At 45.3% G+C, this 22,032-nt stretch overlaps 1 protein-coding gene across 2 annotated transcripts in view; it reads right to left on the reverse strand.

Moving 5' to 3' along the window:
* The window catches only part of spns2 (SPNS lysolipid transporter 2, sphingosine-1-phosphate), a 101,297-nt gene that overhangs the window by 49,691 nt on the left and 29,574 nt on the right, over positions 1–22,032 (reverse strand). The window contains exon 1 of one of the 2 annotated variants that reach the window (XM_069884985.1): positions 10,757–10,839. The exons of the other annotated variant lie outside the window; for it this stretch is intronic. Within the exon in view, the coding sequence (XP_069741086.1) occupies positions 10,757–10,763 (7 nt within the window). The 5' untranslated portion in view covers positions 10,764–10,839. Of the gene's footprint in view, positions 1–10,756; positions 10,840–22,032 lie in introns of those variants that run through there. 2 annotated transcript variants of the gene reach the window in all.

A 22,032-nucleotide genomic window follows, 5' to 3' on the forward strand; every position in this document is an offset into this window, starting at 1 on the left:
GCACTATTATTTAAAATTTTTTATAGTAATGTTGTAAGATGGTTATGATCTGAATGTTTGCACTAAGATGCTGCAGCAAAACACCAAAACTCATGACTTGTTCATGACAATAAATCCTGATTCTGAATGTTAGACTAAGGTAGGATCAGATTTACACTGAATTCTTTTGGAAGGGATTCCAAGGTTTGTTTGATGGAAGTGTACCCAGATTTCAGCAAGACACTGTTGGTCAGGCAAAGGAGGAGGAAATCCACTGGGGTCAGAGAGTGGCGCAACGTAAACCTTACTCGGTGATAAGAAGCAAAGCAACGAGTGGGAGACATCTTGGTGGCCGGAAAGCTGTCATTAGTGGGATTCCACAAGGCTCAGTATGATGTCCCTTGTACTTTGTCACATGGCTTGGATTTAAGTGTGGGGCCATAATTTTTTTTAAAATCCAGGCGATAGTAAAATTGACCTCAAAGTTTCTGAGTGCAGGTAACTGTAGCCTCATCAGTTCGGCGGAGATGTGCCCAATAGGATTTAACCCATGGATTCGCTCCTGACCCACCAGCAAAGTTGAGGAGCAAGAAGTGAATGTGCACAAGTTCTGCCTCGTGGCAGGGAGCAAATTCTTTCCAAGCTCAGTCTGAGGTTCAGCTTTAGGAAACAAGTCCCCAAGGTCTACAGCCTGGAGGATGTAACTATTATTCACAGTGAAATGCCACACATTCTCATGAAACAAATAACATCCTCTCTTACAGGAATGTGTCGGCTACATGACAGAAAGTATCAAAAGTGAAACCCTTATTCCATTGTGTCTCATTCTGTGCACTGTTTGTATGAGCAGTTTTTTTTAAATTTAAAGCTTACTTATTTAAAGAATTTTTTTATATATTTGAAGTAGGGCAACACCCAAGTTTAAATGCTGCTGTGAACTGCCATCTGATCATTCTAGGATTTATAGGGTTCCCCTGTTGGCTGCTGGAGGGGAGATCGTGGCAGGTCCTGACAGGTTATTTTTATTTTAAAAATCAACCTGAAAGTGTATGGACCTCAGCACCTGTTCCCACTCACCCCCGCCCCCCCCCCCCCCCCACCCCCTCATCCCTTGGATCTTACGGAGCATCTCAGGTACCCTTCCCTGGCCTCAGCACCCTGAGTAGTGTCCAATCTCTCCCAAACACTGCCATACTCCTTCTGTCCACAAGACATGGTTAGCACAATGCTATTACAGTGCCAGCGATTAGGACCAGGGTTCGAATCCTGCGTTGTCCGTAAGGAGTTTGTACATGCTCCCAGTGTCTGTGTGGGTTTCCTCCGGGGGCTCTGGTTTCCTCCCACTGTAGGTCAATTAGGTGTAATTGGGCGGCACGGGCTCGTGGGCCGAAAGGGCCTGTTGCTGTGCTATACGTCTAAATTTTAATATTAAAGAACTTCTCTCCTTCACTGACCAAGTTCCAGCTGGGAGCTCCACCATTGGAAAGTGACCTTGAACTCTGCTGAACATTTTAAAACACAGAACATTCTGACAAAGTCCAGGCCCTTCAGCCCACAATGTCATGCAACCTATCATAAACCTACTCCATATCATCGAACCCTTCCCTACCTCCCACCCACTACCCAATATTTCTCCTACATCAACGTGCCTGCCTGAATCTCCTGAACATCCCTGTCCTTCCGGCCTCCACTGCCACCCCATTCTCTGTCAGGAGAGAGCCTTTAATGTGCCAGTGTCCCTTTGGCAGAATGAGAGCAGAGAAGGTGGAGTGTGGGGAGGTAGGGAAGAGGAGGCGATGCATCCTCTTCAAGGAGGGTAAAGCAGAACAAGAGTGAAAGAAAGAACGGATCAAGTTAATGGATTAAGCAATGTGACTGCTAGAGGGAACGAGAGGAGAGATGGTAGAAGTCACAATTACACAGCATGAAAACAGGCCCTTTGGCCCATCCTCCATGCTGTCCTCAATGCCTTCTTGAGCCTGCATTTGGCCCACATCTCTCTCAACCTTCCCTATCCACGTACCTGGCCTAATGCCTTTTCCATGTGCAATGGTCCCCACCTCAATCACTTTGTTTGGAAGCTCGTTCCACACACCCTCCATCCTCTGTGGGGAAAAACCCCTCTCAGCTCTCCTTCAAATCTTTCCCTTCTCACCTTAAACTTACACCCTTGAGTTTTATACTCCCAGTCCTACTCTGGGAAAGAATCTATGTCTATCATGAGTTTATAAACTCACCATTCAGCCTCGTCACTCCAGGGAGAACAGTCCCGGCCCATCCATCTCTCCCTCTAACCCAGTGGTTCCCAACCTTTTTCTTCCAACTCACATACCACTTTAAGTATTCTCTATGTCATTGGTGCTCTGTGATTAGTAAGGGATTGCTTAAGGTGGTATGTGAGTGGGAAGGGAAGGTTGAGAATCACTGCTCCAGACCCAATTGTTACTGAAATATTTTGCTTGAGAAAAATTGTCATTGGGCCATTTCCTTTGGAGTTATGATACTGTGCACATAACAAGTCAATTAGGCATGATTAAAACAGTGGCTTTCAAATTTATTTCTTTCCATCCATATCCCACCTTAAGCAATCCCTTACTAATCACAAAGCACCTATGGCATAGGGAATACTTAAAGTGGTATGTGAGTTGGAAGAAAAAGGTTGGGAACCACTGGTCTAACCTTTCAGTTCTGGAAACATGCTGGAAATCTTTTCTGCACCCTCCCATTCACATCCTCAAAGAACCCCCAGAGGGCTGAGTTTAATCTGAATCAACGTGGCTGACTGAATCAATGTACTAGCTGTCTCGTGTATTTATTGTCTCTCTTAATTTAATTCAATTAGTTTACCATGTTAGTAAGAATTTTGATGCACATGAACATTGTACCATGTGTCTATGAATAAACATTATCATAAACAGAAGCTATTCAGAGACTCCGAAGAGCAGAGATGCTGAAATCTGGAGCAAAAAGCAAACTGCTGGAAGAACTCAGCAGGTGGGTCAGTGTCTGTGGAGGCAAAGGGATGGCTAACGATTCCAGACGAGATCCCTGTATCAGGACCAACTTCCGTATTTTCACTCACTGTTCAGTTACACAAAGACTTAAAGTTGCCAAAACTGAAGGCTTTCATTTGCAAGAGAGGGACAGCATCCCTGTGTAGGTCACTCCCACTGACCCAGACACGAACTGGGGGCAGGCTCGTGGCATGACAGCCTTTATGGTGGGGTGGGGGGGGGGGGGGAGAAAGGGGGAGGAGTCATGAGCTGGCCAGTGAGAGCAGGGTCAACCAGGAAAGGTCATGTCATTTACAGATGACAGATATGTACAACAGTGGTTTCCCCACAGGCATGGTTCATCTTTAACTTCAGTATTGGTTCCCTGCAGTAACCTGAATTCCCTCCATACCCAAATCTCTGCATCTGAGCTCAGCGAGCGAGTCTACACACACTTCTTGTGTAGAGACAGAGTGTCCACCCACCAGGTGAAGGGATTTCTGCTCATCCCTGTTCTAATTGGTCATTCCCCAATTGTGACCCCTTATTTATTCTCATAGAGCATCCTTCCTTCAGTACTATGCATAACTGAGCTGTGAACTCAAAAACTGGCAGCACAGAGTTCAATCGGGCTATTCCATAAATGCTAATGGCATTTATTTTGTTTAGATATACTGCAGCCCACAAGCCGGTGCCACCCAATTAACCTACAACCCCTGGTGCATCTCAAACATTGGGAAGAAACCAGAGCCTCCGGAGGAAATACACGCAGACACAGGGAGAGCATATAAACTCCTTACAGACAGCTCGGGATTCGAACCCCAGTCCCGATCGCTGGCACAGTAACAGCGTTACACTAACTGCTACACCAACCAGGCCACCCTAATACATCTTCCATAATCAGGGAATGGCAGAAAGGAAATTGCTGGAGTTTTCCTCGTTAATGGCACCGTAAATCCAGCAGCCGTATAACAAGGAGATAACGACTCCACCATTGAATGCAAGCTTGCCAAATGCATCACGGTGTGGGACGGGGGCTGCACTGCTCAAGACTGGAGGAAGCCAAAGGTGGTCAATGCAGCTCAGAGCATCACGCAAACCCCCCTCCCCCATGGACCCCATCTACGCCTCCCACTACCTAGATAAGGCAGCTAACATACTAAAGGGCCCATCACACCCTAGACACACTCTGTTCTCCTACCTCACAATTGGGAGAAGTGAGAGTACCCAGCAACAAGCTTAAGGACAGCTTCGGCCCCACAGCCATTAGACTCCAGAATGAACCGGAAACAATGCTATCACAATGGATGCTAATTAATCCTTCTTTTTCATTGTAATCCTGTTCTTATGAAATCATACTCTTTTCCTATCTGTATGAACGTTGGACATAACCTGTTTGCAGAAGAATCCTTCTCACTACACCCCTTATTGTGTCAATTAACCTTGAACGCAAGCTGATTTCTAACAGTGAATCAGGCAGTTAAATCAAAAGCGGCTCAATGTTCTCTGACAGTGACTGGAATGAGATGTGAAGCAGTATGATTACAATACAGTAGTGAGGATCAGGTGGTGCTGGGAGTTTGAACAGCCATTGTGGGCATTTAACATTACAGTCTCAGGGATTCCATTTCATTGCCGACCCAAACATTGCTAATAACGGTTTTGCAGTGTCCCTGAGCAACACAAGGTGCATGTGAAATCTAAGTGTGCACATCAGGAAATAACCCTTCATTTCCCTCTCCTTGCCAGCACCACCTCCACTTGTTCCACCCCATCGCAGACATCTCCTCTGTTCTCCCACCTCGTCTCTTCTCCCTGCCAGCACAACCTCCACTTGTCATTCATTCTCTGCCAGTCTCCTCCCAATCATGGCTATCTCCTCTGCTCAAATCCAGTGATGTCTGGAATGAGTTGTTTGTTTTCTCCATGACCTGTGTGGGTTTGCTCCGGTTTCCTCCCACCCTCCAAAATGTACAGGTTAGTAGGTTAATTATTTCATGGGCCAGAAGGCCTTCAACCGTACTTCATCATTAAAATTAAAAAATAAATATGTGCTTCTCAAACCTTTAGCTCTTTTCCAGATATCAACTATCGAATGAAAAATTTCCCCTTCATTCCCCTCCACATTTCCTACTGCTTACCCAAAACTTGCACCCTCTTGGTTTCAACATCTCCATAACACGAAAAAGATTTACCATTTACCTTATCTATCCCCCTTTCACCTCTTACAGATTACTCGTCAGCGTCCTCTAGTCCAGGGACAAGCCCAGTCCATCTAGAGCCAGTCGGGAGTGGAGAAGACCTTTGGAGAAAGACAAGCAGCCAAGGCAAACTTCCACCAAACCTTTATTTATTGATGGGGGTTGAACTCCGAACACATCCATCCTTAAATACTGCAGAAAAACTGGTGAGGAATCTGTGGTGAAACCACTATTGTCTATATTTGCCATATGTAAATGTCATGACCTTTCCTGGTTGACCCTGCTCTCTCTGGTTGGCTTGTGACTCCTCCCCCTTTCTCCCCAATAAAGGCTGTGATGCCACAAGCCAGCCCCCAGTTCAAGTCCAGGTCTGTGAGTGACCAACGCAGGGACGCTGTCCGTCTCTTGCAAATAAAAACCTTCAGTCTTGGCAACTTTCAGTCTTGGTGCAATTGATCGTGCATTAGAATCGCTGAAGTCCTTATCTAAAGGTGGTCTCAGAATGGAGTGCGTTAGGGAGCTCAGGATTCTAACCCAGCAACAATAAAGAGCGCACATGTACACACACACACACACACACACACACACACACACACACACACACACACACACACACACACACACACACACACACACACACACACACACACACACACACACACACACACACACACATCCAGCTGTATTTCGCTAGAGTAAATGCAAGCAGGCATTTAAGAGAATCACTAAGGTTGGGTGAGATAAAAGCTGGAGGACAAGTGTTAAGTGTGAAAAGTGAAATTTTTAAAAGGAACATTGTGAGGGAACTTCTTCACGCAAAGAGTGGTGAGAGTGTGGAACGAGCTGCCAGTGGGCTCAGATGTGGAGGCTATTAGTCTGGGTACAGGTCAATGGGACGAGATGGGTTGAAAGTCCTGTTTCTGTGGTGTCTTGTTCTGGGTTTCTATTAAACTTTTATTTTCGAATGATGGAGGTACATAGCAGGATATTGGTCCCACTAAATCCACATCAACCCTTTGCATAATCCAATATTCGAGTCACCTCCCCTCGCCCCACTTTTCTATCACTCACCCCTACACTAGAGGGCATTTTACAATGGCCAGTGAACCTTCCAACTTGAATATATGTCTTTCAGGTGTGAGGGGAAGCTGGGACACCTGGAGGAAACCCAGGCGGTCACAGGGAGGAGACTCAAACTCCACACAGGTAGTAGGCCGTGGTCAGGATCGAACCAGTGTCACTGGACCTACGAGCCACCCACTTCGAAGTTGAAGCCAGTAGTGTGTGTGTGACAGGAGGAGAGTTTTGTAAATAGTGAAATAATTAACATGACAATTATTTTTGTTAAGCACAATATTGTGAAGTTCAGATCTTTGATGTAAAGATAAAAAAATTAAAACGAAATGGCTTTATCCCAGATCATGCATTGAGAATGGCTCTGACTTGGAACAAATAGTCTGTGTTGGTGCATAGCACACAGTCCTCGTCACTCAACCAAAAATCATTCTATGTCTCTGTATTCTCATTTTCTAAGTATTCTTCAACAATTCTTTTAAAAGTAATCAAACTGGGCACCTAGAATGGGTGTTTACAGACCTAAAATAGTCCTTATCCTGTGTAGTGCTGACCTGCACATCCTCCACTGACATCAGTTTTCCTGGAGAACTGCCAGGCTTATCTTTAAATAAAGGGGATTCAACTCGGCCCACAAACTCAGGGCCTGCAATGGCTCCCACATGTAGTCTCAAATGAAGACCTCCTCCCTGCAAGCTCACCCCTATTCTCTGCCTCCGCTTGCAGCGGTCAGTGACCTGGGATTCCCCGTGACCACCTTCACCCTCCTCATATTGCAGCCAATGCACATGGTCAAAGCAACTTCTTTTCAAAGCAACGAATCCTGCTTCATCTCTGTGTGACCAAGTGGGTTTCCCCACTGACACTTGGGTTTCTTCTCACGTGCCGGCATGCATCAACAAAACCCTTGTCCTGGGGCAACAACGGCAAATATCAGAGGACATTGGTTTAAGGTGAATAGAGCAAAGTTTTGGTGAGATGGCAACGTTTTCCCCCTACCCCCACAGAGAGTGGTGGGTGCCTGGAATGGTCTTGCTGGGGTGGAGCAGTGGTACAATAAGGACAGGGTCAGAGATAAGGTTAGGTGTCTGGGTGGTGGTGGAGGCTGGTAACAATAGGAACAGTCAAAGGACTCTCCGATAGGAAAAATGGAGGGTAAGATGAAGGGAATAGCTAGATTGTTAGATAGGTGGGCTGAAGGGCTTGTACTGTACCATTACATTCTCTGTGTGGAAATAAGTGGAAGAATGTATTTGGGGGCTCGATACTCTGTGTGGTTCAATGGCTGTGGGGCCTGTTTCTGTGCTCAATGACCCCACAAAGCACCATGCCCTTTACAACCACGCACAGTGTAGCCTCAGAGTCGAAACGTTGGGAGTTCAAATCCCACTTGGAAATGTGACCATTATCTGTGGGCCAAAGGAGGTCTACATCTGCCCCTGACGATGTATTGTATATTTGTGGAGGTGAATCCAGAAAGTGTGTTACTGGTGTTGTTTTTATATCTGGGTGGGGTTTTTTTTAATATATACAGGCACCTATTGGGCTTCAGCAAGTCAGAAGTTTGGTGCATATGTAGCTTGTACTAGGTACATGGCAATAAAAGCATTGTCATAGGGCAGCCCAGTTGGTATAGCAGTTAGTACAGCGCTGTTACAGCGCCAGCGATCAGGATCAGGGTTCAAATCCCATTTGTAAGGAGTTGTACCTTCTCCCCATGTTAGTGTGGGTTTTCCTGGGGCTCCGGCTTCCTCCCACTGTTCAAACATTTACCAGGCATTAGGTGTAATAGGTTGGCATGTGGGCTGAAATGGCCTGTGACTGGGACTGTACATCTAAATAAGCAATCAGCTCTACCCTGTAAGGAGTTGTTTATCTTGCAACAAAATCACTAACAAATTACTTGGTCCTGCCAGGGGCAGGAGATGGCTGTGTTCCAATTCAGAGCCATCCAGCCTGGAAGCAGGCTCTTTGACCCTCCAGTTCATGCTAACTATCGAGTACCCATTTATGCCATTGTATTTTTTCCACATCAGAATCAGAATTTGGTCCATTGATTATTCAGGAATCTGATGGCAGCGGGGAAGAAGCTGTCCTTGTGCCGATGAGTGCTAATCTTTTGGTTCCTGTACCTTTTCCCTGATGGTAGCAGAGTGAAGAGGGCAAGGCCTGGATGGTGGGGATCTTTGAGGATAGAGGCTGCTTTTTTTAAGATACTGCCTAATGTAGATATCCTTGATGGAGTGAAATCTGGTGCCTTTGATGTCGCAGGCCGAGTTAACAACCCTCAAGAGTTTATTCTTGACTTAAGAGTTAGCGCCTCCATTCCAGGCAGTGATGCAACCAGCCAGAATGTTCCGTGGTACAACTGTAGAAGTATATGAGTCTCTTTGCTAACATACTGAATCTCCTCAGACACTTCCAAGTATAGCCGTTGACGAGCCTTCTTTATGATTCCATCAACATGGAGGCTTCAGGACAGATCCTTGGAGATGTTGACACCCAGGAATTGGAAGTTCTTGACCCTCTCCACTACCGAGCCCTTGATGAGGACTGGGTCGTGTTCCCCTGACTTCCATATTCCCATAATACCCTGACTTCCATATTCTGCTACTTGCTGGGGGCATTTTATTGTGGCCAATTAAACCATCAACCAACTTCCTACTTTACAATAACATGAACACTTCAAAAGCAGCTGGAAAGAGTTTAGAATCAGTGAAAACTGAAGAGAATTTCACTGAATACAAGCTCTTTCTTTTTAATATCTTGCCCTTTCAATTGTTGGTTTATTTCAGAGAGATCACCCTCATCTTTCCAAACTCCAGCAAGTATAGGCTCAGAGTACCTCATGAGTTAACCCTCCCATCTCCAGGACCTTTCTCATAGACCTCCTCGGACTCCCTCCAACACCGAAGTATCTCTCCTTAGATATGGGGCCCAAAACTACTCATGATACTCCAAATGTGTTCTGACCAATGCCTTATGAAGTCTCAGCATTAAAAAAAATACGAAAGATGTAAATTTAAATTTAGTCATACAGCACGGTAACAGGTCATTTCAGCCCAAATGTCCGTGCTGCCCAATTACACCCAATTAACCTACAATCCCTGGTACATTTCAAACAGTGGGAGGAAACTGGAGCCCCCGGGGAAAACCCACACAGACACGGGGAGAACATACGAACTCCTTACAGACAGTGTGGGATTCAAACCCCAGCCCCAATCACTGGCGCTGTAACAGTGTTGTGCTAACCTAGCTGTTCCAATCCTCTTGAAATGAATCACATTTACTGTCCTTACTACTGCAAGTTAACCTGTGGAGAATCCTGTACCAGGACCCCCATGTCCCTTTGACAACCGGGCCAAAGAAGTAGAGAAGTTTGCAGATTTTAAAATACTTCATCTGTGGGGTCTGGGCCCAGGATGTCGGTGCCTCTGTTCAGAAGCGGCCTCAAGGGGTTGCAGATTCTGGGGAAGCAGAGGTGTGCACAAGGCACCAGAGAAAGGAAAACCACCCCTCCCTCCCCCTCAGTTTGAGAAGGGAAGCAGAGGATATGATCCACGCAATGGTGACCATGGAGGCGTTTCAGCGGCTGTTGGTCACTTGGGCTGCTGGCGACTACAGTCAATAGACCCTGCAGACTGCTGGAAACTGGCTGAGGGGATACCAGGTATCAGAACGGAGATGTGAGAGGGTGTTGAGGGCACTCCAGTTTCCTCTCACCCTTCAAAACGGATGGGAGTTATAGGTTAATTGGGGTATTTTGGAAGGGCCTGTTACCGTGATGTATGCCTAAATTTAATGTTCTAATTTTTTTTTTTTAATTAAATTTAAATGATTTAGACAACAGAATTGATGACTTTGTGGCCATGTTTGCAGATGATACAAAGATAGGAGTAGGGGTGGGTAGTGTTGAGGAAGCTAGGAATCTGTAGAAGGACTTGAACAGGTTGGGAGAATGGGTAAAGAATGGGTAAAGAGACTCATATACTTCTACAGTTGTACCACGGAACATTCTGGCTGGTTGCATCACTGCCTGGAATGGAGGCGCTAACTCTTAAGTCAAGAATAAACTCTTGAGGGTTGTTAACTCGGCCTGCGACATCAAAGGCACCAGATTTCACTCCATCAAGGATATCTACATGATGCATTAGTGTCAGGAAGTGGAGGAAACCCACGCAGACACGGGGAGAACATACAAACTCCTTAGATGGTGCTGGATTCGAACCCGTGACTCTGGTGCTGTAATAGCACTGGGCTAACCACCTCACTAACACACACAGCATAAAAAGTAGCAGCCCTAACATCGATCCCTGGTCACTGGCAGCCAAACAGAAAGACCCCTTTCCTTCCCACTCCTGGCTTCTGTCAGATACGTCTGTACTTATGTACACGACATTGAACTCACATCATAAACATGGCATCACCCATTGCTCCCATTACCAGTTGCAAAACAGAGAGTACATTGGAGCGTCAGTCTCCCACAATTCCCGCCTCTTCACGTATTACCTCTCATGTTCTGGCCAAAGTGTGTGAGGTAAACTTGTGACTCCGATTGAAAGCTGCAAACCTTGCCTGGGCCTCAAAAAAACATGGCCACTGCATTCTCAAGTTCTCAGCTGATAACATTTCCACAAATGACCAATCTGGAGTAGCAGCCTGTGCTCGCTTTAGAAATGGGATGAGTCTGCAAGGTCATTGATCAGAATGTTTTTCAAAGAAAATGTTTTTCTAGGAAGGTTTCTCCTTTATTTTAATCACCCAGCTCCAGATCAGGGCTGCCAGCTGTTCTGATGTATTCATCACACTGCCTCTCAGCTCCAACTGTTCCACCCTCTTCAGCCTCTCATTGGTAGCTCCAACTGTACATCATCTTGGGCATCTGCCCTTTTCTACCAATGTTTGGAAACAAAGCAAGCTCCTGCACAGGCAATTGGTTGTTCCTTGTTTGTCAGTAAAACAGTATCCCAACACTACTTTCATCATTGTAGAATGGAAGACCACTTGGCCCATTAATTCCATACTAGTTAGTAAGAACAATGCTCCCTGCAAATGATCACTGTTGGGGTGCCTTTAAGGGCTTCTATGGACATGGCGTTTGTACTTCACACTTAAATGGCATTTTCAAATTCTTTCTCTTCACCACAATTGTTTGTGCCTGGGAATAAAATCTCACTTTAACACGTCCAAGACTGGCTGTATGCATGATTCAATGATACACGAACCCAGCAGGAACCACGTTCCACTGAGAAGAAAGAATTTTTAAAAACTACAGATGCCGGAATGAAATGTGGACTGCTGCAAACACTCTGCAGGTCGGGCAACTACCGTGGAAAGGATAAGAGAGTCAGCAGTTCAAGGTGATGACCCACTTCTGCTGGAAGGTCAGCGACCTGCAATATTAACCCCGTTTCTCACTCTGCCAGTTCCACTGAGTATCACCAGAATTATCTGTTCTTATTAAGACATTATGCCAGTTTTCTCAAACTGCGTCCATTTCATGAAACCCCAGAGAAATAACATTAATATGGCACCTGCATTCCCCTGGATTTCCCAAAGCACTTTCTACCTGATGTAGTCAGATTTTGCATGAGGGAAGAGTTGTAGATGATTTGCACTTTGCAGTTTCCAGCAACTGTGACAAGGTTTTTTTTTAGTAACACGCCTATGCTGCCCCAAATACCCTGATTAACCTACACACCCCCAATACTTGTTGGAACATGGGAGGAAACAGGAGCACCCAGAGGAAACCCAAGCAGACACGAGGAGAAGGTATAAACTCGCAGGCAGAGCTGGATTCGAACCCCAGTCACTGGGGCACTAACCGCGGCACCCCATATGCGCCATTTGGCCCTCCTTCTCCCTGCTGATCTTCAAGTACCTGCCCAAAGGAATAGTCTCCCCATAGCCCTTGCCAACCCCAGGGACATTTCAGGGACTAATTAACCCATCAGCCCGCTGTGTGTGGCTAATGGGAGGAAACCAGAAGACTTCAAGTCAAGGCAGGTCAGGCAACATCGGTCGATGCTAAGTTCCTCCAGCGCTTTGTGTCCTGCACCTGGAGGAACCACACAGAGAGAGCATGAAAATTCACACGGACAGCACCTGAGGGCAGGATCTCGGGCACCATGAGGCAGAAGCACCAATTCCATGCCAGATCTCTCTATGACCCCATTATCAGCATTGTCCAGGAACTTGTGGAGGAAGAGGAGAGTTTATTGGGGCAGTTTCCTCACTAAAGCACAAAAGAGGAGGCCAGTTTAACGCCTCGTAGAGGCCATCTGTCGCACTCCCTCATTAATGGATGTTGTGGATAAGTCTCAGGAGTGGGATGAGCTCAGAAATGATCAACTTTAAGAAGCAGGTGAGGGGGAGGGTAGCGGGTAGCACAATATTATTACAGTGCCAGTTCCACGGGATCGAATCCAGCACTACCCTTTTAAGGAGTTTGAATGTTCTCCTTGTGTTTGCTTAGGTTTCCTCTGGATGCTCTGGTTTCATCCCATTATTAAAAAAAAATGTACAGGGGCTTTGGGCTAATTGGTGTATTTGGGCAGCTCAGGCTCATGGGCTGAAGGGCCTGTTACCCTGCTGTATGTTTACATTTAAGAATGCATTAAAGTGATGCATTTGAGCCCCATGTTTCGGTGAGATATTTCATGGATTGTCTTTATGTGGGAGGTTGGTGGGCCGGTGTACAAAGCCCCCAACCCAGCGCCACCTCTCCGACCCAGCACTGTCAGATGTGACTGAACCATCATTGACTGGAGTGTTGGCGGGTTGGTGTACAGAGCTCTGGACCCAACACAGAGCCCCCAGACCCAACACTGTCAGATGTGACTGAACCATCATTGACTGGAGAGTTGGTGGGCTGGTACACGGAGCCCCAGACCCAACACTGTCAGATGGGACTGAAGCATCGTTGCTTGGAGGGCTGGTGCACAGAGCCCCAGCCCCAGCCCTAGTGCTATCTGATGGGACAGCAGTCCAGGGAACATCCCAGTGAACATTCTGTTCCCTCACTGCACGTGTGTGGCTCCTTTCATCTATTTGAACCACGCCCAAGAACAATGTCACTGCGCAGTGGATGATGCAGGCACCCACGTGGTTTTTTCTGATTATCTCACAGTAGGTAAGGCTGAACCAGGTTCCCTTTCTTTCCCTGGAGCCGGAGGAGCCAACTGTCTGGACATAATTATCGGTTGCCATGCAAGAAATGATGGTGGGAAATGTAGCAAACACCCCCAGGTCTATTCCGGAGCCTCTAAGAATTAATGTAAACTGAAGATAAAAGCAAAATTATGGTGCATCAACCTAGAAATCACATCCTGTTCTTTGTTTTATACATCAAGGGATGAGATAACAGGGGTGCCAGAGAGGGCCAGTTAGAGGTCATGGTAGAAAGCCTCCAGGAAGACCTCTACTTTTGGGCTACCAACTTGTTAATGATTAGGGAGTTTGCAGAGCTAGTGAGAATTCCAAGGTGACCCTTTGCATGCAAACTGAAATAAAGGAGTGCAAAATCACAGAGTAACGATTGATAATCCTAGATATACGCCCGAATTTGCAAATGATTGTGGAGAGGGCAGGGTCAGGAGGATGGGCTGGGGGAGAAAACTAGGGAACAGAAGGGGAGATCCAGGGAGTGGAAGTGAGAACTACTGGGAGTGGAGCCAAACACATTCAGAACCCAGGAACAGGGGTAAAATCCCAGCAGCACCCACTGCGATATTATCCCTCCCAGCAAACACACCACAGCTTCTCGATCCTTTCCAACCTCCCAACACTCCTATGAACCGCCCACCATGCTAGAGTTTCATTTGCTGTACAGGGGAGGTTCTCATTTACAGCCAGAACAAATTAGCTCACATTAATCTGCATTAAATTCTATCTACCTGCCAGATAGCTGCATCGAGCTGGAAGTATTTGTGCCTCTACTGCACCTTCCAACTTTGTGTTGACAGGTTTAGATTTGAAATGTAGCTGCCTGCATATTAAAGAACTGGACACCTGACAGATTGCCTTGACATCCATCACTCACAGCGCAATCTTTATCCAGTACACGTTCTTCCTTCCTTTATTTTTTTAAATTGCCAAATTTCGGAGCAAATCTCAACTTGGCACCAGATTCCTGCAATCACGAGTTTAATTAGAAATAATTCATGCAAAATGCTGGCAAGGGCATTTGGAAAATCTACGCAAACCAGATAGTGCAGAGATTTTCAACTGTTCCAGTGATATCCTCAGCGAGTCGTGCTTGGGAAGGTTCTGCTTATTCCTTCACACCAGCTCTCCAATCAGATTTCACCTTTCTCTTTTCAACTGCCTGCACATACTTTTATAGTCTTCCTTAAAGTGCTCATTTTAGACCACAAGATAGAGGAGGAGAATTGGCCACTGGCCCATCGATCCACTCTGCCATTCCATCAAGAATCTCTGGTATCCCAATGACTTGGCATCCACAGCTGCCCGTGGTAGCAAATTCCAGAGGATCACCGGTTTGTGGCTGAAGAAATTCCTTCACATCCGTTTATATGGGCATCCTGCAATCCTGAATTTGTGCCTCTTGTCCTAGATTCCTCTACCGTAGGAAACATCCTTTCCACATCTACTCAGAGCAAACCATTCAATATTCAAAATGCTTCTGTGAACTCCCCCCACCCCCCCCCCCCCACCTCCACCTCATTCTTCTAAACTCCAAAGGGTACAGGCCAAGATGCGACAAATGTTCCTCGTACACTAACTCCTTCATTCTTGTGAATGAACCCTCTCCAATGCCAGCACATCCATTCTTCAATAAGGGGCCCAAAACTGGGCCCCGGACTCCACGCGAAGCCTCATTGGGTGCCTTATAAAACCTCAACATCACCATCCCTGCTCTTTTATCCTTTCCTTGAGCTATGAATGCCAACACTACATTCGTTTTCTTTACCACTGACTCAACCTGGAGGTTAACCTTTAGGGCAGTGGTTCTCAACCTTTTCCATTCCACTCACATCCCACTTTAAGTAATCCCTATGCCATCGGTGCTCTGTGATGAGTAAGGGATTGATTAAGGTGGGATGTGGTGGAAAGATGAAGTTTGAAAGCCACTGTTTTAATCATCTCTCACTGACTCATTAAGTGCATGGATTCATAGCTCCAAAGGAAATGGGCCAATGACAATTTTTCCTCAAGTAAAATATTTCAATCACAATTGGATCTAGAGCAGTGATTCTCAACTTTCCCTTCCCACCCACATCCCACCTTAAGCAATACCTTACTAATCCCAGAGCACCGATGGCAAAGGGGTTACTTAAAGTGGGATGTGAGTGAAAAGAGAAAGGTTGAAAACCACTATTTTAGGGTCTCCTGCACCAGGACTCCGAAGTTTATTTGCACTGCTGAATTTTGGATTTTGTTCCCATCCAAATAAAAGTCTGCTCTTTTATTCTTTCTACTAAAAAGTATGACCACACCCTTCCCAACATTGGATTTCATTTGCCCCTTCTCCTACTCTATTCAAGTCTCTGCAGCCTCTCCATTTCATCCTAACTATCTGCCCCTCCACCTATCTTTAATCATCTACAAATTTAGAGACAAAGCCATAATCCAAATCATTAACATACAATATGAAAAGAAGCAGCCCCAACACTGACCCCTGCGGTACATCGCTGGTAACCGGTAGCCAACCACAATGCCATCCATTTATTCCCACTCCGTTTCCTGCCAATCAGCCAATGCTAGTATTTTCTCTGTAATTCAATGAGCTCTCATCCTGTTGCATAGCCTCATGTGTGCCTCCTTATCAAAGGCCTTTTGAAAATCCAAACATACAACATCCTCTGTATCTCCTTTGTCCAATCTGCTTGTGGTTTCCTCAAAACATTGCAATAGGTTTGTCAGGCAAGATTTTCCCTTAAGGAAACCCTGCTGATGTTGGCCTATCTTGTCATGTGCATCCAGGTACTCCAATAATCTCCTCCTTGACAATCGACCCCAACCACTGATGTTAGGCTAACAGGTCTATAATTTCCTTTCCGCTGCCTCCTTCTTTTTTTAAATAGTGGAGTGACCTTTGAAATTGTCCCGACCCTCTAGCAGAATCTGTTGATTCTTGGAAGATCATTAGCAAAGTCTCCCCAATCTCTACAGTTACTTCCTTCAGAACCTGAGGGTGTATTCCATCTGATCCAAGAGATTTATCCAGACCCCGCGGGGTAGGGAATTGATATGGGGCTCTGCTGGCAAGCAAGAGTTCCGCCACTGATAGCTCCCAATTGTATCAGAGATTGGGAACCAGAGACTGAGGAGTATGGCGGATGTCTGGAGCTCGGGTCCACCACTGGAACGGTCAGGAGCCATGCAGCTACAGAGATTATGGGGGCGCAGCAGGTGGAGGATTTGGAGGAGGAGGCAGGATCTATAGAATGAAACGAGAAAGTCTTCAGATGCTGCAATTGTAGGTAATGCACCAAACTACTGGAGAAACTAATCAGGTCTCCCAGCGCCAATAGGAAGCAAAGATGTGGGCAGCAGGTTTAGCACAATGGCTAGTGAAACACCAGTGACCAGGACTCGAATCCTGCACTGTAAGCAATATTCACCTTGTGTTTCCATGGGTTTTCACGGGGGCTCCGATTTCCTCCCATCATTCTAATGTAACAGGGTGTAAATTGGGTGGCACAGGCTCGTGAGCCATAAGGGCCTGTTACTAAATTACTGTATGTTTAAATTTAAAATTATCCCTCCAGAAAATACTGCCATGTTTGTCTTTAGTTTGTATGCTGTATTTATTTATTTATTTTTTTAAGGATCAAATTTCCTTGATATTTGCTGCTTTGTTATTGGGTGACTGAAATTTAATTTATTTAATTTAAAAAAATTTAGTCATACAATGCAGTAACAGGCCATTTCGGCCCATGAGTCCATGCCGCCCAAATTATACCCAATTGACCTACAATCCCAGTACGTTTCAAATGGTTGGAGGAAACTGGAGCCCCCGGGGAGAAAACCCACAGAGAACTTACAAAGTCTTTACAGACAGCGTAGGATTCGAACCCCAGTCCCAATCGCTGGCACCATAAAGGCATTGCACTAATCGTTACGCTAACCATGCCGTCTCAAATGTTCAGTTTAGGGCTGTTGTGGATGTAGAAAGGGGGGGGGGGGGGGAAGGGTTGCTTGAAGCAGGGGGTCCAAACAGAAGGATCACAGCTGAATGAGGCAGGAGAGGTGGGCTGTAGTTTTACAAAAAGTGCTGGAGAAACTCAGCAAGTCACACAGCATTGAAGGGAAGTAAAAGGGTAGCCAACATTTCAGGTCCTGGTCCTTTATCAGGTAACAGTAACAGAAGGGGAGCAATAAGAGAGCCTCTTGCAGAACTCTCTTTGGAGAATTTCTTCAGGGTAGGCATGCCTTGCGGTGGAGCTGCTGATCAGAGTGGAACAGGAAAGTCTGCCAACTCTCAGGTTGAGGGCTATAGACAAACTTGCTGGAGAAAGCCAGCAGGTCACATAGCATAGGTGGGAAGTAAAGGGCAACCTGGCCATGGGCTCAGGCACCAAAGATCTGCGAGTGGCAGTGTGCTGGGACTATGATGAACCCCATGCAGCCATGTGCTCTGCAGAAAATAGACAGCAGTTCAGAGACCGACTGAAATCAGAGAAACCAGGGTGAATGGGAGGCTAAGTTACAGCTCACTCAGACATGCAATACACTGGTCAGTGAACCACACTCTCTCACTGCTTGTTTGTCCCTTTTGAGTCTGAATTCTGATGGCAGGCCATTGACCTGAACCATTAGCTTTGCTTCTCCCTCCACAGATGCTGCCGGAGCTGCTGAATGCCCCCAGCATTTTCGTTTTTATCTCAGGTTTCTAGTATCAGCATTGTCCATTAAAAAAACAGCATTGCAAGATAGAGCAGGCATCAGTGAGATGCCAAACACTTGAATTGGGAGCATCACTGAGAATTCCATTGACTTTATCTAATTTCCCGCTGCTTTGGAAAAGCAGGCAACATATTAAGTTTCTTTCCTCCAGCTGTCAGGCTCCTGCATGAACCCCACAACAGAGCTCAAATTTCAGAGTGAGTCAGATCAGAAAAGCTTCTTCATCGATGGATTTGTAAAAATTGATAACAGGTTTATGCGAACTGCACCTTGAAAGGAAGTCCCAAATTGTAATGCAGACATTTATCTTTTGAGATGTCCTTCCAAGGTATTGTCTTGATTTAAAAAAAATAGGTTTAGACATACAGTACGGTAACAGGCCCTTTCGGCCCACAAGTCTGTGCCACCCAATTAACCGACACCCCCGGTACATTTGAAGACCCTCGGGAAAACCCACACACACACATAGGGAGGATGTACAGACTCTACGGGATTCGAAACCAGGTCCTGATCGCTGGTGCTGGAAAGGCATTGCGCTAACTGCTGTGCTAACTGTGACACCCTTCTGCAATCAACATCTGCAACCTCTTGGTGAAAAGGCTTTTGGAAGTGACATCATGGCTAGTGCAACCCATCACAGCACTAGTGACCCAGGTTCTAAACCACTGCTGTCTGGAAGGAGTTTGCACGTTCAACCCCTGTCTGCATGGGTTCCTCCCAGGTTTCCAAATGAACGGGGTGATGGTCACATGGGTGATGTGGCCTGATGGGCCTGAAGGTTCTAAATTAACATACTGCTTAATTACTTGTGTCACATACAGAATGAACCTGCAGGGAAATTAAAAGCAAATACTCCAACCCTGGCACCTTTTGTTCATCATCGAACCTCGGGAGGAAAAAGGACTAACGGAGGCTGGAGAACTGCCAACTGAGCTCATCCAGTGTGTAGGAGCAGCACAAGCCAGATTAAACAAAGCTAACAGCTTCAGTGTGGATGGCTTAAATATTACAAGCATGTTAGACAGAGTAAAGTGTAAACCAACACCAGGCTGTCAAGCTAGTTAAAATATGCGCTCTGGTTGCATGTCCAAAGGTAAAGACACAGCTTAGCTCGGTCAACACCATTAGGACCTCTGTCACCATTGCTGTTACTAATTGTCTGTTTGTATTGATGGATCTACCCCTTCTCTGTATGTAGTACAATGCAGGCAGTGCATGGACTGAGATCTGTGATGCTACTCGCGGATTGGGCTCCTGGACCCCCCTGGTGTCGCTGGGATTGGTTTGAGAGAGGCATGATGGGGACCCCTGCCCTTTGTCTTCCAACCTTCGTCCTCCTCCTCCTCTCAAGTTCTGGTTTATTGACCAAAATGCTGTGATAGAGGTTGTTTGGCAAACATTACAGCAGTGAAGAGATATAAAGAGAGATTGTAGCTGCAGAATCAAGGCCACATAAAGGAGTCTGATAATGGTGTGAAAGAGACCTGGTGATGCAGATCTCACACATACGACTATTTTTCCTGATGGGAGGGGAGTGAAGGGAGTGTGGCCATGGTGTGGACGAATCGTGTAATATGATGGCTGCTTTTCCAAGGCACCAGTAGATGAAGTCGATGAAGACCAGGCAGTGTGTGTGATGGTCTGACCACATTCACTATCCCTTCTTTTGGGAAAAAACGAGCCAATAGCAGTAGACTGGAAGAACCATCGTCGAGGAATTTACTACTGATTCCTGGGAGTAAATTGACTTGAACAGAACTAAATATCAGAATAGAATCCACTGCCAGTCCCAGTGGGCTTGAATTTCCAAGCAATGGGGCTTTCAAACCATTCACAAAATTGTAGCTAATTATGACTTTGTCTAGTAATGCAAAATGGACAATAACATATCAGCTTAAACCTCGTAACTGACTGAAGTAATTAAAAAGCTGGGTAGAGATGTGCAACGGACATGGAAGGTTGACTACTAATACCCAGACCGCTTCAGGTAATAATGTATTCTAAATACAATTGCAATTCTGAATATAAAACCACCTCTTCATGCCCAAAGTTAAAACTGTGATTGTATTAGCTAACACATTTACAGACTAACAGTAATATGAATACACAAAAGTACAGGAGAAACTCAGATGGTCACCTTGACAAAGGGCTCAGGTCCAAAACTTTGGGCAGGTATCTTTGTTACATAAAGAACATTGCGTGACCTCCCAAGTTTCTCCAGTGCTTTTGTGTGTTAAATTACAATCATAGCCTCTGCAGACTTTCTTGTTTAACTCAGATAAACAGCATTGTCTTGTACTTCCCGACTCCTCCTCCAAATAACTACACATTACTCTCACAAAGTGCATTTTTCAGCCTTTTCCCGTTGCAATGCACTTCAGAATTTATTAATCCCCGCTTCATTCCTTTGTGGCTTTATTGCAATTCTATTTTCAATACAACAAATTTCAGATTTATTGTTAGAGGACATACAAGGCATCACACAACCCTGAGATTCCTTTTTCTTGTGGGCCTGGCAGAATTCCCACTAATTGGTAGTGCAAAAAAAATTAACTGTATACAGCGTAAACTTGTAAACAAATAAAGAACTGTAAACAGATAACTAATGTAAATAAACTTTGCAATACATAGAGAACAAAGAAACTCAATAAAGTGCACATGCGAGTCCTTAAATGAGTCCCTGATTGAGTTTGTCATTGAGGAATTTGACAGTGGAGGGGTAGCATTTGTTCCTGAACCTGGTGGTGTGAGTCTTGTGGAACCTATACCTCCTTCCTGATGGCAGCAGCGAGAACAGAGCATGTGCTACGTGGTGTGGATCTTTGATGATTACAGAATTTTTAAAAAAAGTTAGAAATTTAACAGGAGCTGTAACATGCTCTATCTTGTTCATTAGTTTCCTTTTTTGAATAACCCATCATGGCTGCAAGATCCAACAGGAGGGATTTTGTGTGAATACAATTGGTCTATGGGGCAGTGTGGAACCAATAATCTGAATGGTGTATGGTGCTCCATGGACTGGATGAGACTTGCAGGCTTTGTGGATTTGGAAGATTCACTACTTACATCCAGACCATTTCAGTAATAATGTATTCTATATACAAATGCTATTCTGAATATAAAACCACCTCCATGGCAATTTTGTAATAGCTGATTGAATCCATTTAAACCAGTGATTAAAAAAATCCTTATTTCTGTGTTTTAAGCTTCAGTTTATATTTTAGCAATATATACCTGCAGGAGAATGATTTGAGAAGCTTATTCAGAGGTTTAGCACAGTTTGTGACGAATACCCAGTTGATTTCTCCAAGCTCTACCTTGCTCATTTGATGCTGCCCACTTTGTCCTCTCCTGCCCCTCCTCTTCACCATTTCTTTCCTCCCCACCCCTGCCCTCCTCCCACTCCATTTGGAGCAATCCCCGGGTGAAATCCCAGCATTTCCTAATGAATCCTGCATGCATCGTCCAGAAACAAATCACCGCAGATGCTGGAAACCTGACAAATTATTTCAGTCATGGCATTGCAGCTTTGGCAGATGGGTTTTTAGCTGGCAGCTGCATCTAGAGTCCCAGGAGGGTGTTCAAGTATCACCAGTGTTTCAATATTAATGGCCTATTCTTTGATGTGTTTAAATTAAAGTCCAAGCTTAAACAGGATAAAAACAAGTCAGTTGCAATCAAATCCCAGAGAGATAGAAAGGCTATTTTAATTTTTGCTCCTTTTTTCAATCTTTAACTTCCCGTTGCCTCACTGACCTTGTGTTTTTATCCCACCTTTATTATCCTTCACATAAACATTAGGTTGAGTTTGTAAAGTCCCAGTGCAGTAAGTTTTAATGACTCACTACAATCTAATGTTTAGCTTAAAAGGACCAATTCTCTCCTTTTGGGGCAGCACGGTTAGTGCCACGCCT

Source organism: Narcine bancroftii, chromosome 6 (genome assembly GCF_036971445.1).
Source record: "Narcine bancroftii isolate sNarBan1 chromosome 6, sNarBan1.hap1, whole genome shotgun sequence".
NCBI lineage: Eukaryota > Metazoa > Chordata > Chondrichthyes > Torpediniformes > Narcinidae > Narcine > Narcine bancroftii.